The 15,379-nt window shown below is 46.1% G+C and overlaps 1 protein-coding gene across 5 annotated transcripts in view; it reads right to left on the bottom strand.

The window, feature by feature from the left end:
- Positions 1–15,254, bottom strand: part of LOC119457481 (serine/threonine-protein kinase MRCK alpha) — a 222,498-nt gene extending 207,244 nt beyond the window's left edge. For all 5 annotated transcript variants that reach the window (XM_037719064.2, XM_049670117.1, XM_049670119.1 and 2 more), the window contains exon 1: positions 14,405–15,254. In XM_037719064.2, coding sequence (XP_037574992.1) covers positions 14,405–14,603 — 199 coding nt within the window. In that variant the 5' untranslated portion in view covers positions 14,604–15,254. The remainder of the gene's footprint in view (positions 1–14,404) is intronic.
- Between the last annotated feature and the right edge of the window lie 125 nt (positions 15,255–15,379).

Genomic DNA, 15,379 nt, shown 5'->3' with positions numbered 1-15,379 from the left:
GGGGCACGTGGCTGCCCGTACTTTTTGCGCCACCGGTGAGCGCTGCGGACACAGAGCTGGTTAAATCCCGAAACCTGATCAACTCAAGCAGGCTAGGTGGCACTATTTGTCATCGCCCCGTTTCAAAGGGGATGTCAATAGATTATGATCATAATCATTGTCTATTTTTGTACCACATGTGATACAAATCATACAAAACATGTAATACAAATCGAATTTCGTTCCGATTAGTATTCTGTATTGGTTAGGTGCTTACCCTTGCCACCATTTTAGTGTTTCTAGTGAAGATCGACCGTGACCTCAGCAGCACGTTTCAAGAATGAATAGGAACTCTATGGTGCTCTGTGTATTCATCGCCGTGCAACCGGAAGACAGCTCGTTTATCTGTTTATGTTTCTCGCAAGAGTCGGGTGTACCTGAAATAAGTACCAGGACAGAAAAAAAAAAAAAAAGGGGGGGGGGGGGGGGAAACAACAAAACAGAAACAAATGTGGTTAGAGCATCGGGCTACTGTGCTGAAGGACCTGAGGTTCGACTCCACCAAGGAACCCGAAAGCTAGGTCGGGTAAAGAAATCTTTCACCGGCCCTGGGCGAAGCACGCGAGCCCGTTCACTGATAAGCCTAGGCCGGGCCTTCGAGCACAAGCGAACGTCCCGCAAAGATCAAAGGTATTCGCGAAGCTGAAGGGACAAGTTAGCCTGATTATACTGTGATATCCTGAGCATATTGACCAGAATCTTAGCCTTTTCGTGCCCAAGTGGGAATATTGCGTGTTTGAACTATCGGCTTATTTTGCTTGCTGTTATAACAAAATTTTGAGCTTTTTCTTGCTGCAAGAAGTATGTATTTTTTTAGAGCTGTTTACACAAATGTGCTTTAACATATAGGGTAACACAAGAGCTTTAAATAAAATGTCTCACCAGAAATATTTAGCCCAGTCTTTGCTTTTGTTGGCTTTTTCATGTTAGCTATACACATGCTGCACAATAACTTTTTTTTTTTTCTTACGCAGTGCTTTTTCGCATGCTCACACAAGAGTTCCTCCGACGGGCACGGGCCCGTAATTTGTTGTCAATGTTTGCGTTGTTTAAAACGCCGTAGTGAAGTATTCGGTAGAGAAATTAGTTCGTATAGAGTCAAACGTCATTTTATTTGTTTATTTCTCAGACACTACCGGCTGCCATTTAGAAGCCATGGCAGGAGTGGGTACATCGGTTTTATAAAGAAGAATAAGTTACTCATCACAATCATTCAAGTCTTTGTCGACTTGAATACTGCGAAAGCAGATGTGACTGAATGGCAACTGGAGGCGAGAAGAAAAAGTACACAATCATAAGTACTACACAAAGCTCGTACTCTCACGAAATGGTAGTTTAAACTAGAGACAATACCGCAGGTACAAAAGCACCGAATGAAAAAGCGTGAAAACATTTCTGTTTGTAGCCATAAGCCAAGTCGTGAAACAGCTATTCACAATGAAGATGAACAGGACTCCAGAAGTTAACTGAAATCATCAACAAGGGAAACCTGAGGAAAAGGTAAGGAAACAATAGCTATTCAGACACTGATACATGAGTACCAGGGTTAGATTCCCGGAACCTTTCCGCGAACACAAGCAAACTGCAAAGGTAACAGAGAAGTGCCTAGGAATAAGACCGGCCTTCGCCTATGGTCAAGGCGAAGGCCATGTAAGTTCATGTAGCTTTTTCTCGACTACTGGTAGGATCTTCTTGAAAAGGTGGTTGATAACACTTATTGGAACTAACTGTACATACTCAACCTGACGTTTCCTATTCCGTATGAGGCATACCGCTGAAGTTCCCACCATCGTATCCCATTTGCTCTTCACTGGTGGTGACTCTTGGTGAACTTTTTCACCGCTCGTTTCCTTGCATTGTTCTTCAGCAGCCAAACCACTGGCACTGCCGACTGTTTCCTTACGTCCGCAAGGGCCAAGGCTGCCTGGACAGGTCCTCTCAAGACCATTGTATGCGCCGACAATGCTCTAGCTTTCAATTCTGTTCTCTCTGTCTTTTTTTTTCTGTTTTTTGGCAGCGATAAAGATCAATGTTATTATTGTTTAACTTAAGGCTAAAGCATGGCAGCATGAAATCAAACAGAGGAACATGACTATACAGATAAGGTTCGAAGGAAGAAATGTGCACCTAAATGTGTGTACGAAAGGGCATATAGTCACCAAAAAAAAAATGCCATAGTTCGCAGGAGCAGGCACCAGTCAGTGGCGACGTTGGACACGTAATTTATTAGCGACGCCGGCCGCCCAAGCAGCGCTTACAATTAAAACGCTCTGAATTCGGTCCCTCGTCGCCCGCGCTCATGTTACGGTAACGGAATAGGCGTGAATGAAAGTCAAGGCAGTCGAGGCCGGTGGATTGGGTGGTGAGACGAGGAAAACGAAGGACACCAGTTGGGCTCAGCTGACTCAGAACTCGGGGGCAACGAGCGATTTTTGCCAGAAAGCGTGACCTTCGTCCTACACGATGATGATGATGATCACGATGCAGATGAACAAGGTGGAGCAGGAAAGATTCTTGGCCGATCCCCCACGGTGAGTATGTGCCATTTGTATGGAGGATCATCATCATCATCATCATCACCAATACTTGTTTGGAAGCCAAGGTGTGAGAGAGCCCTCCAGGAAGCGCAGCCTGCACACCCCGCGAAGAAGAAAAAATGGTAACCACGCGCTAACGCCACTATACGCACCGTCACGACTTGCCAACTCGCAGGACCCCACGGTGATTATCGCCGCATCGAGGCACTCAGGTTTCCCCGTCACGGCAAAAAAAGCTGCCCGCGCCGCCAACCTTCGGCGATTTTACCGGATTAGGGACAAACGCAAGACGACGCCACGGCCTTCACGTGCCAAGCCGATCGCCAGCTGCGTTACGCACGAGTGTCCTTGCGATTCGGCCAAGCACTCCCGCGGCGCCGTGGTCCGAGGGTGAAGCAAAATCCGTTCGGTACAGAGATAGCATAACGTGGCCAAGAAATAGAAAGGACGACTCTTCCGCGCCAAGCAGATGCGACGCTGTCATGCAGAATGCTCGCCAACACAGCTGATGCAAATGGGCATGGATGGCAAACGATAAACAAGTCTGGACTGGTGAGTTTGCTCTTTCAAAACTGTGCCTTGGATTTCATTGGTGAAAATACAAACAAATAAAAGTTGATTTTTCAACCGTGTATCAATATTCGTGGCGAAACCGCCGCTTCTGTGACACGCTGTCACAGATCAACGCAAGGATAAAGAGACGGGACGAGCGCTGCCTTCGAATCGGAATTTCTGGGGTCTTACGTGGCAAAACCACGATCTGAATGTGAGGCAAGCCGTATAGTGGGGGACTCCGGATTAATTTTGACCACCAGGAGATATTTAACGTGCCTCCAATGCATCGGACACAGGCGCTTTTGCATTTCGCCCCCGCCGAAATGCGGCCGCCGCGGAGCGCTGACTTCGATATAACTATGCTTTGTTCTTCCATGCAGTTACGGTTCGATATATATATATATATATATATATATATATATATAGTGAGATAATAAGAGTGAAAAGCAAACACAACAACCACATGTAATCAATCAAGAAGAACCGCCAAACAAACAAAACGAAGTCTTTGGTTATGTTACGTGGCTTCCATGTGTGACATTAAAAATTGGAGCTCTTTCTGCTAAGACATTTCAGCGGCTTCTGTAATCTATCTCGTGAATCTGTTTCCGCTCCTGCGAACAGTAGAACAGCACACAAACTTGGGTTTACAGTTTTTCCTGCAACGAACATAACTCCGACTTACTGCAAAGCTTTTTCGCTTCTGTCTTCACTTTTCAAGCACACGTCCGTATGCTCGTTAAAGGTCGACAAAATTGCCTCTGATGCTTTACGACGTAGGATTCTGCATTAGGAAGGACTAAGAATACACTGTCTTTGTCTGTGGGAATTAATTAAATGTAATTACATTGTAAAAACTTCAAGGTACACCTAATCGGCAATCCACAGCGCTTGAAACGTGTGAGGGAGTCGATCCCTTCGGAAACAAATCTCTCGCTTTCGTTTTTCAAGCGCGAAACGCGACTCTTGCTTCGCAAGAGTTCAAGTGGTGACTTGTTGAACTGGACGGCGAATTTTACAAACAGTTTATTTGCAGGAAGAATAAAAAATTTCCCTGCGGGAGGCAAAGACAAAAGGCGAAAAGCCTGACGAGGTCTTGGCCCCCTAATCAATAATACAGTCTGCAACAGATCAAGTACATAGCATTTGCTTCTTTTTTTTTTTTTTTTACATCCGATCCTATGCGTATTTGTTTGTACATGTGCATTCAACATCTCTACATACAGAATACATTGAAAAACATACATTGAAATGGAATCATTTCGGTCTAAGGGACAGAACGCATTCTGAAAAAAATTAAGTAGTTGCAAGTCAGCGTTGGTCCTGTCATTCTCGTTGTCCCCGTCCTTTGATTGCGCCGTTAATCTGTTCAATTACCTAACCCAAACCAGCGCCTTGCTCACACGACCCGTGTGACGTCACAAATGTATTTGCATTCTCGGCACGCACCCTCGCGAAACACGATTTTTGTTTACTTGGATGCTGTATTTTCACGGTTTTATTATCTCTGAATTCTTTTTATTCTAGCATACCTATACTCGACTTGTGTTTAGTTTCTTCCACAACTGTACAATCCCTCATACCGATTCCTGGCTGGGTACGTGCCACATGAAATGTCTGTTGCTTCCTGCGTGGAGTGAGCACAGACCGATCAAGCGCACCCCCCTTCTCCACGCGCAGACAGCAGCGGCAGCCGTCGTTTTCTGACCCCCTTTTCACGCGACGAGGCTCGGCGCAGGGGGACGCCTCGGTCGCCACACTGGCCGGCCGGTCTGCAGCGTCGAGTGGCCGAAACGAGGTTAGTGGCGGCGCGGGCTCGCCGGTGTGGCTGGCCCTGGGCCTGACGGCGAGGACCACCACTTTCGCCGCGGATCGAGGCGATTCGCCTGGCCGCTGATGTGGAGTGAGAGGGCATGGAACTGCCTGCGCGGGGGAAAGAGGCTCAACAATGGACGTGGCCATGCTAGCCAGCGCTCGTTAGCCTACAAGCCACTCCCAAATCTCGACGCGACCTCCCGCGCGACCCCCGTGCACAAGTTCTCGAGACGCTCTGCGTGCATACATTTAGGGGAGAGAAACGCAGGGTGGTTAACCGGCAACCAGAAGAACCAGGAAAACCGTGAAGCGCAAATTTCAGTCGGGTGAAGCCAATGAACCCGATCAAGGCATGAACTTTTTCGAAAATGAAATAAAATAAACGCACAACAAATTCCTGATGAACGAAGAAAGCAACGCGTACATGTAAAAACGTCGCACCTGTTCGACATTTTAACAACGGCCGTCCAGCAGTGGCTTCTCCGTTCACCTTTTGCGGACTGCCAAGATGATGAAAGGCTTCAACACCTGCCGACAACTGTATTTCAGTCCCGGCATGACAAAGAGGCCTCCTCCAAAGGTTGCTTCGAGCGATATTTCCGGGCCGTTTCTCGTAGGCTACGTGTTTATAACAGAGGCGATGGCAAGCGCGTTACTTCGATTTCAGCCTTTCGGATGCTGCGTGACAAGTGTGCACGCCAAGATGGAACATCAAAAGCGCTGATGAAAATAATTAAAACTTATCTTGAAACCCTTCAGTTTGGACCTGTGCTGCAAATTTGTCAAGTGCTTTAGTCGACTGGGTGTTTGCTCTCGGTGTTAGTGCGTCACGTTGCGGGTTCAGTTTTTCAATTAGTTTTTCCGACATTGGACATATTGTTTAAGTTCCTGGTGCTTTCCAAGTAAACTTGACATGAAATAATTGGTGTTCTCATATCTGACTTATTAAAGAACTGGACATTCATAATCCATTATGTAGCTGTACAAGCTTTCATGACTATCCAAGAAACGTGGTGGAGCTAAATTTTCAGTGGACAGAATTATTCGGCGCCCGGAGAGGCTATGCAACATAGAACGTGAGTGTTCCCTTTTTGAGGGCTAACGTAACGTTTGACTTCAGAACGATCTGGCTGTGCTACCAAGATCACGTAGGACTGCGTTAAAGCTGCATAACGAGCATAAATCAACGTATCAGATAATCAAGCTTTCGCAGATCTACTGAAGCCTACTTAAGCTTGCAGTAAAGCTTGATTAGTACTATATACTGTCCTATGACACCTTTGGTGAGATGCCGGAGCGGTACGAAGCGATTCGTCGAATACGCCGATAAGCTACATCCATTATCATCACGATAGAGTATCAACTAATTACGTAATGTACAATTTATTAAAAATAAATAAATATCCATTTGGTACGAGTACATTAATCATTCTCAGCAGCAGCCAATCAAGCTAACAGAAACGTCCTTTCGCGCTTATAAAATGGACTACACTGTATATAATTTACAGTAGGTGGTGTTGCACCATTCTGGTGTTATTGCGCAGTCATCGCAGCCCAACGATATCTCGCATCATGTGTCGAATTATTTTTTCTCGTGGCTTCTGGGAGCGCATGCTTTCAGGTTAGTGCTAAGGCCATTCCTATGAATGGCCGCCACCATAATCCTTTCTGGGTCCGTGGAAACAAAGTCCCGTTATCGCCGTTAAAAGCATCTGCGAACAGCACAGGCCCCGCGACCCGAGAACGCTGTGTCGGTGTATGCGCACATACGTGCACTCGAAACCAAGGGCGCGCCTTTATCGCGTCATTGGAGAGCAATAGGAGTGTTTGCCGCCGACAAGCGAGCCAAGTGTATACGCGAACTGCGTCTCGTGCGAGATCAGCGCGGCTGAGTTCGCACGTATATAAGGCCTCTCATGAGCGAGGAGGTCACCGCTGGGTCAGAATAGTTAGGTTAGCCGAAAACGGGACAGCCGCCATGCGAACTCAGTGTGTCCACCGTGGCTCTATTCGTGAACGCGGTCCCCGTTAGGTTTATTTGCTCAGAAACATTTTACAGGCCCTGCCTGCATCGGGCACTGAGTAAGGGGGGGAATCACAACAATGAGGAGTAAATTAACAATGGGAGCTAAAGAAAGAAAGAACAGCAGACTACATGAGTAGGGGTAGATATGCACGCCTACTCGTGTATTAGGTTAGAACGGTTAGTCGACACGGTGGAAACACCTTCCTCCGCCGCACTTCCCTTCGTTTTGTGGTTGAACTGAGGATGTCGGTCGGCTCGATTAATTGGCTGATTGGTTTGAACCTTCCAAAGCAGCGCAGAGGCTACGAGGGTGGAGTAATACAGGCCACTCTAGAATTAAGTGTCCAAAGTTTATTAGACAGCTGGACAAGTGACTTGCACACTTGTAGCTCACACACGTATACAGACAACTCCCTCTTCCGCTGCTCGCACACGCACTATATGGGCCATGAGCAAGAAAAGTGGGCGTTCCTCGCAAAAGGCGGCGGCGCCATTTATATCGGGCATCCGCTAATTGGATTAACCACACCTGCAGGCCCCGAATATAGATCCAATCATCGCGTCGATTTATTTACTTGTTTATTAAAGCATATAGTGCCTATAAAGATTTGCGCAAACACGCTTTGCACGACTAATCCGCGCCTCAGCCTGTATACGGCCGGGTATATACTTGCACACCTGGCGCAATTAAACCAGCGGCGCACCTTTAATTGCAGTGCACTCGCATGCAACGCCGCGCTCACTCAGCCGCACAGGCCTTACTGCCCCCGGCTAAAGGTCGGCCGCCGTCGATACGTTCTGGGGGTTTGCATTAACGGCCCAGATGGGCCGCTCTTGTCCTAAATCGCGCCTGCAATCCTCTCTTTTTGGCCACGAGAAACCATCGGTATCGAAGGCGAACTCATTTCAGCAGTCGTGCACATGTGGGAACGTCTGACTGCCGTGGTGTTCCGTGATCGCGAATGAACGGTATCGACTTGCCATACCGGTGTTTCTACGGAGACTAATATATATATATATATATATATATATATATATATATATATATATTAATCCGTGCAAGCCATATCAATTTTTGGATCTAAGAAATGCGATTATCCGCGGAACTGCGGCACCACGAAACTCGGTTATCGGAGCTGTCTCGCGAGCGTTCGGCTTACGTCACCGAGCAGCGGGCAGCCAGCGCGCTGCAGCGCCGTGCTCCTTCGGGCCCATCGGAAAAAGATAATACACTATGTACGCCAAAGGAGCCAATGACCGAACTCGTTTAGAGAACCTTTACTGCGCCACAACGGCTCAAATGCGAATACTTTAGAACCCGTGACGTCACACTGACTTACCGGATAATAATTTCGGCACGAAATCTAAAAAAAAAAAAGATATAACCATGGCTTTCAGCTTCTCTTCCGATCAACCTATCGCCGCGAAATTATCGCAAATGAAGTCTTTAAAACAAGACTTACCAATCTAAACTGATTCAGTGCTTCTGTTTAATGTAAGCGGCCCGCCCACTCACTTTCAGCTAATCAAGGCTGTATCTGCGACAGTTGTCCATATCCAAAATTGCCGCTCAAGGCACTTTGCGTGTATTCGCGGGCTTCTTTCGCGTTCGGAAAAACACTTTTATGTAGCACGTATCGAGCAACAGAAAGCTCTCTCGGGAGTCTTTCATGTTGCTCTACATTGTCCTCATTGACACTTTTCATCTAAACCTAATGTTTGAGAAGTTCGTTAATTAATTAAGACATATATCCCAGCGACGAAAAACACCTTGGTTCTGTCCAGCTACGTGGCATTTGCATATATTTTTAAATCTTGTCGCATGATAGTTGGGACACCCTGTACAATCATATCTGAAGCAGCGGCCCGCGCCATAATGAAGCTGTCATTATTGACTAACTTTCTGATGTAAACAAATTATTATTTCCACGATTAATGTAAACACCGGTGGCGAAATAATTATCACAGATCGCAACACCACATCACGCGTTACAAGGTTAAAGAAACCAAAACTGCAACGAAAACGGCAACGCTCTCCCTTTTTCTCGAACAAGGCCACGCCCACGACGTCCTCCTCTCAGTCCAAACTCGCCCTGCGGCCTGCAACAACGGCGAGAGCTTGGTTTTCGGCACCTGCTGCAAACCACAGCAGTTACTACGCAGATGAGAGTACGTTCTCACGACAGCGTATATCCGATCCGTGCAGGTACGGCAAATGAGCTCGTTATTACGTCTGCGTTGTGCGGAGATCCGGGTGTGAGATACCTGGCTATCCGCGTTTTGCATATCCCCCCTGGTGGATGCCGCACATCGCCGATCGTTCCCAAGTGATAAGGGAACCGGTGACCGCGAAGTTGAGAGCCTGTTTTGCCTGGCCACAGCCAGCGTTCGCCGCGAATGAATGAGAACGGCCTGCAGATGCTTTTCTGGCGCGTTTGTCGCTTAAGCGTAGTACGCAGCTTGAGTACACCGCCTGACCGAATGGGCGCGTCTGAAACGGCCGCATGAACGCAGTAGAAAGGTGTACCGCAATAAATACGGGCACGTAAGACGTTCGTGATGCGCCTGTCATCCACTTCGTGTTTCTTACGTTGTTTTCAACCCATGGCAGGCTTTCAGCGCAGAATTGCCCAGAAATCACTGTAACGAAAGAATAGACACAGCGGTGCCTTCCAACTAATCCTGATTCACAAGCATGCACACATATTACATTCGTGGCCTTATTAACACGACAGAAAGCCACCAATCAACCAGACGAAAGAATACGTGCAATGACACCTGAAACGTGTCGTATTGATAAGGCCATGAATGGATAAACACGTACATAAGGGCGAATAATTGGAAGACAGGGCTCTGTGTTTTCGTTCTCGTGATTTCTGTGGCGATATTCTGCCATGGATTTGCAATTCCAACTCGCCCAAACCTCTTCCCAACCAGCATCCAAGTAACATACCGTGTCACGAGTTGTGTGTGCTTTCGTTCACAACGTTACGAAATTATATACTAGCTTGTTTAATACACAAAATACTTTACACCAACTCTTCCTTTGCTAATAGCATATTTACGTTCACATGTTTGCACATTACACAAGCAATTAATGGCAATTTAAGTCTTCCCAGTTGTAGCAATATGTACAAATAAAGTCTGCTAGAGTTGGCTGTGTGTTTTATTTATTTATTTATTTATTTATTTATTTATTTATTTATTTATTTATTTATTTATTTATTTATTTATTTATTTATTTATTTATTGCTGCACTAGGCAATATTTGCCGGGTACATCAGTCCTCCTGGAGCAGTACTTATGAAAAATTCAATCTACCGTCGCGACGAAAGAAGCACTCCGCAATGAAAAAAAAGCGCCCCGCGACTTCTGCAACACTAGTCAGAACCTTGCCATACATTAACCTGGAAGTTTGCGCCTATTGAAATAAATGTTGCCATAAGATTTTAGCTTGCTCCTAAATAAACGCTTTCAACTTTGTAATTAAGCACCAAAAATAATTTCTTCACGACTGATGGGGCTTCAGCCCCCATCAGTGTATTTAGGTTTTAGCACCGGAATAGATGCCTTCTCTCATTGCGACTGGAGGTTCTATGTAAATGTGTACAAACTGCTGAAGATGCTAGTTACCCTTCTCGTGACCGCTGCCAGCGCAGAGCAAATATTTTCAAGCATGAGATTACTAAAAAAACTACTTGCGCTCTGCAATGTCTGAGGAACGCATGGTTAGGCTGGATCTTTTATACGCCCACAGAGACCTCGGCATCAACGTGTCCAAAGTCATTGACCGCTTCGCTAAACTTCCCCGCCGAGTGACGTTTGTCCTTTAAACAGCGAAGCAAGTAAAAAGCTCTGTGCCTTTAGGTCCATAAACTCGTAATTATGAAAACGTATGACTGTTCATTAGCTTTTAAAACCGCAGAAATTTTCACCATTTATTGTAACAGTTAACATCATGATCAAAATTATCATGCGAATACGAAAATTACGAGGACATCAATATCCAATTTTGACCGACCTTGCTTTCGAAAGCCCAGCCCACGCAGCGTTTCCAACACACTCGGATATTGCGTAGTTCAACTTGCCGCATCATCTGCGGCTTTCATTTGTCCTTCTCTTTCCTTTTTGGCTACCTGCTTTTACTTCTTTTTTCAAACAAAGCAATAGCCTTCTTTGATTTTGGGTGCATAATAATTGTTGCCGCTATGCAGGCAGCTAAAATGCCCATTTTCGTACTGATTTCTGCACCTTCCTCTATTTATCACCCGCCGCGGTTGCTCAGTGGCTATGGTGTTGGGCTGCTGAGCACGAGGTCGCGGGATCGAATCCCGGCCACGGCGGCCGCATTTCGATGGGGGCGAAATGCGAAAACACCCGTGTACTTAGATTTAGGTGCACGTTAAAGAACCCCAGGTGGTCCAAATTTCCGGAGTCCCCCACTACGGCGTGCCTCATAATCAGAACTGGTTTTGGCACGTAAAACCCCACAATTAAATTACCTTCCTCTATTATTCTACCCAGATGGGCTGTCGCGACCGCCGCATGGCCCGAGTACATATCACGATTTCTGCGATCATAGTATTGTTCTTGCCTAGATCGTCTGTCTTTCTATGCGTAAAGTTTACTATCTGTGACTGCGCAACATGTTTATTTGTCGTGTATGACGCATTATATACAGTGACGTTTGCTTAGATACGTAGATTTATTGGAGACTTATACGTACATTTAAATATCTTGTTGCGAGGTTTTGTGTATACAAGCAGTGAACTTTGTTTCCAGCGACACTCTTTTGCCCTTTATCAAGTTGTATATTCGCATTTGTATATTCCATTCAATCTTCGCATTTCTAATGTATATTTTGCAGAACTCCTGCTTTTTACTGTACTCACTGTTGCGACTATAATTTCGGCGCAATTACTCACAATACACGACCGGTAACAGCTGATCCTGCGCAATCCATTGCAACGAAGGACAGCGTCATTGAAGTTTTTCCCTGGCCGTTGCACATGTACAAAAATGTAAACAAGGTTCTTGAATGACATAGATTCATCAAAATATTTGTCCTCAACTTGTTAATTTCATGGCCTTTACGTTTTTCATATCAGCTGCATGCACTGCGTTGCTGGTTTTCAACTGATATAGTTCTAAAGTTCGCATGATATTTTCTGTACTTATTAAATTGACAAAAAAAAAAACACGGAAGCATTGATATCAGTTATTTCTGCCACAATTTTGGGGACATACGAATATATTTTTTTATGAAAAAAAAATACATACTTGTATTCACAGTGCGTAGCGTTCAATAATTCGTTTGCAGCATCTAATATACAATAGCATTGGCAATGCAGTTATTATTCATGTATTTGATCCCTCGACAAATTCTATAAGGAGGAGGCCACGCTGCAACCTGAGCCCCCCCCCCCCCCCCCCCCCAAACAAAATTTCTGGCTACGCCACTGCTTCACGGTTACTGTCCATGCGCTTGCTTTTGGACGTAATGTCGATTGTTAAATGAATATAGCTTCCTTTCTTTAAAATGTGCATTTTTTGATAGGCCTGTAGCTGACCTACAAGTGGCCTTTTTGTACTGGATAAGAAACACTCCGGAGAGGTTATTGGGACAAATATTTTTGTGTGCATCTTCTTTTTGGGATTATACGTTAAGACTACTAATAACATTGCATACATTCCTTAAAAAATTAAATCAATCAATTATTGCCAATGCATAACACTGCGCATGCATGTACACATCCTCACTTTTTTTTTCTTCTTCCTGTGTAAGTGTTTTTGGCAAAGTAAAAATAAAATTGGCAATTAATGTGTCTAAAACTTTCTCTGCTACTACACTTTTTCACAAATTTCAGCTGCTTTTGTTTTATATAATTACCCAGTAAAAATAGCAGCTCCTATAGAAGTGTTCTTCCTAATTGGTAAGGACCCTTTAACAAATTTGTTGGGTCCCAAAAGTGTGTACATTTAACTGCACAGCTTACTTATGTTAAATAAACTTCCAAAGTTTTGGTTGATACTTAACGTGATTTTACACCAAACCGCACTTCGACCATTCCGATCTATTTTTTTTTTTTTCGGTCTTAGCATTGATTGGCAGTCCAGTTCCCCCGTATTCCCTCTCTCACTATAATCGCGATCGCATCTAATAGCAAATCGTTCTTTACTTCTACAGATGGGGTGGGGTGCAATCTCACTCCATCCTCCACATTCATTTTGCGCAGTCAAACAGGCCTTTTTCTTGTGGTGCTCGCTGTTCCTGCGACATACTGCAGCGAAAACACACGCACGAGCAAAATCTTTCGCAACGTATGCCGGCAAGGAAATCTGGCACCACATTTGAAACGAGAACACGCAGTGCCAAAACATTAAGCCGTGATTGAAGACGGCGTTTCCGGGGTTCCACTTCCCCTCTGCACAGAAGCGATAAACATCCATTTAGGTCATGGGAACACGATGGGTCACTTACGAGAGAGGATACACGAATGTAAACCTAGATTATCCTCCAGAATAAACGCTATTAATTTCGTTTTTTGTCTGTATCCACTACCGCTATCGGCAGTGCTGCTCGTCTACGACGTCACGACACATACCTCTGTATCGAGACACAAAAGGTGCATTAAGAACGGGTCAAGTAGAGCTTCCTGCGATGTTCGTCCCACAAATAGGTTATTTGCGGTAACTATACCTGCTTTCCTCGTCCTATAAAAAAAAAAATGACAGCAGCTTATTTATTTCTGAAATAGTTGACAAGCACAGTCGGGCGTGGGCGTTCCAAGTTCTCTGCTGCGGTACCCTAAATTATTTTCACTGTAACGATAATCAGCGACACAGCCACCTGTCGTCAGGGTTACCGCGCGACGAGATGTCAACATTCGAAGTCCGTCCGTCAAGGTGCCAACGAACTTCAGAGGGGCCTCTCGCCAAAGGTCGTTGTTTACGGCCAGATTTAGGACCCCCGCAGACTCTCGGCAGCAGCTTGAATGGCTAAAATTAGACAGCACGAAGTGAAAGACGGTTCCGGTCTGGGGATGCCCGCAGAGCTGTTTCAAGCCGGGAGTGGGCGGCTTGAATCCAGACCGGCATGCGAACTGCCGATCGGTCCAAAAGCCGCACTCTTGTGTACAATTTCTGCTGTCAGGTGAAATGTACCGAGCGACTATTCGTACGTGCTCACTAAATATGCAACACAATGGACAAGCAAGCGTTGCTCATCGAAGACTACGATTGGTTGAAGCGATAACTGAAAGGTCGCTTTCCACATCCAACACGGTGGTGGTCGTGCCAGAAACGTCGTAAGAAAACTACGTTATACTTACGCTTATTTCAGAACTGCAATGTTATCAAGGCAAGGTGACGCAAGCCACGCCGGCCAGCGCGACGGAAGCGGCACTGTTAAGGAAGAACTCGTTCCACTCACCGTATTCTACGAAGTTGGTCATGGTCTTCTCCTTTCGCAACGAAGAATTGCAGCACTCATCGTACAGCACGATTAACACGTCCAGGAGACCTTCAACTGTGAACGCTTTGCCGCTGACCAACACCGGTCCGCCCAGGAACATCTGTTCCAACTCGCGGATCCGGTCGTCCGGACAGCGCGTGTCCGTCCGCTTGGACATCGCGGCTCACCGACGATGGTCCAAACACGAAGAAGATGTGTTTGCGCTCGGCTGATCGCTTATCCGGATCATGCGAAACGCCGTGCCGCCCTGACTGTACGCAGGGGGACTCGGACGCAGACGACAAACACTCGATGCCCTCCTGGAGATGCGGGCATTCCGGAGACGGCACAATATCGTAGCTCACGGCCACGCACAAACGACGTCCGTGTGACGCCGATGGGACATGATGCGTTCAATCCAGCCCCGGCGGAAACATTGCGAGCGCGACGACGAACTTGCTGCGACGCATACACCACGCACATACAACGCACAAAAACCACACACAGAATAAAACTGCACTTCACACCCGCTTAGGCTTAGTGGCCGCCGTACGCGAAGACCGAGCGCCTGTGAGGTGTGGGCAGCGTAAACGGGATGAGTCGTCCGTGCTGATGTGTTCGTTTAGTCTTGTTCAGAGAGCGCGCAGACCCGCAGTAAAGCCGAGAAGTTGCGCTCATAAAACTAAAATCGCGGACTTGCCTACGCCATTATAAAAATAATATACCTAACGAAGCAGCGCCGAAAAAAATGCTACCGCTAAACCTGTCAAGCTACGCGCACTCGCTCGCGCATCCGCTGCTTTCTATCCGCATACTCCGCCAATGGCGGATCTCTCGTGGAGAACTTTGGGATTGTAAGCTTCAGAAAAACGCCAATAGAATGCGCTACATTCGAAAACGAAACTGAGACTGGTTGTGGGTTGGTTTTGAGATAATTAATTAAATTGTTTAATT

Source organism: Dermacentor silvarum, chromosome 7, assembly GCF_013339745.2.
Source record: "Dermacentor silvarum isolate Dsil-2018 chromosome 7, BIME_Dsil_1.4, whole genome shotgun sequence".
Classification (NCBI taxonomy): domain Eukaryota; kingdom Metazoa; phylum Arthropoda; class Arachnida; order Ixodida; family Ixodidae; genus Dermacentor; species Dermacentor silvarum.
The sequence above is the reverse complement of the archived record's forward strand: the minus strand, read 5'-3'. Positions and strand labels throughout refer to the sequence as shown.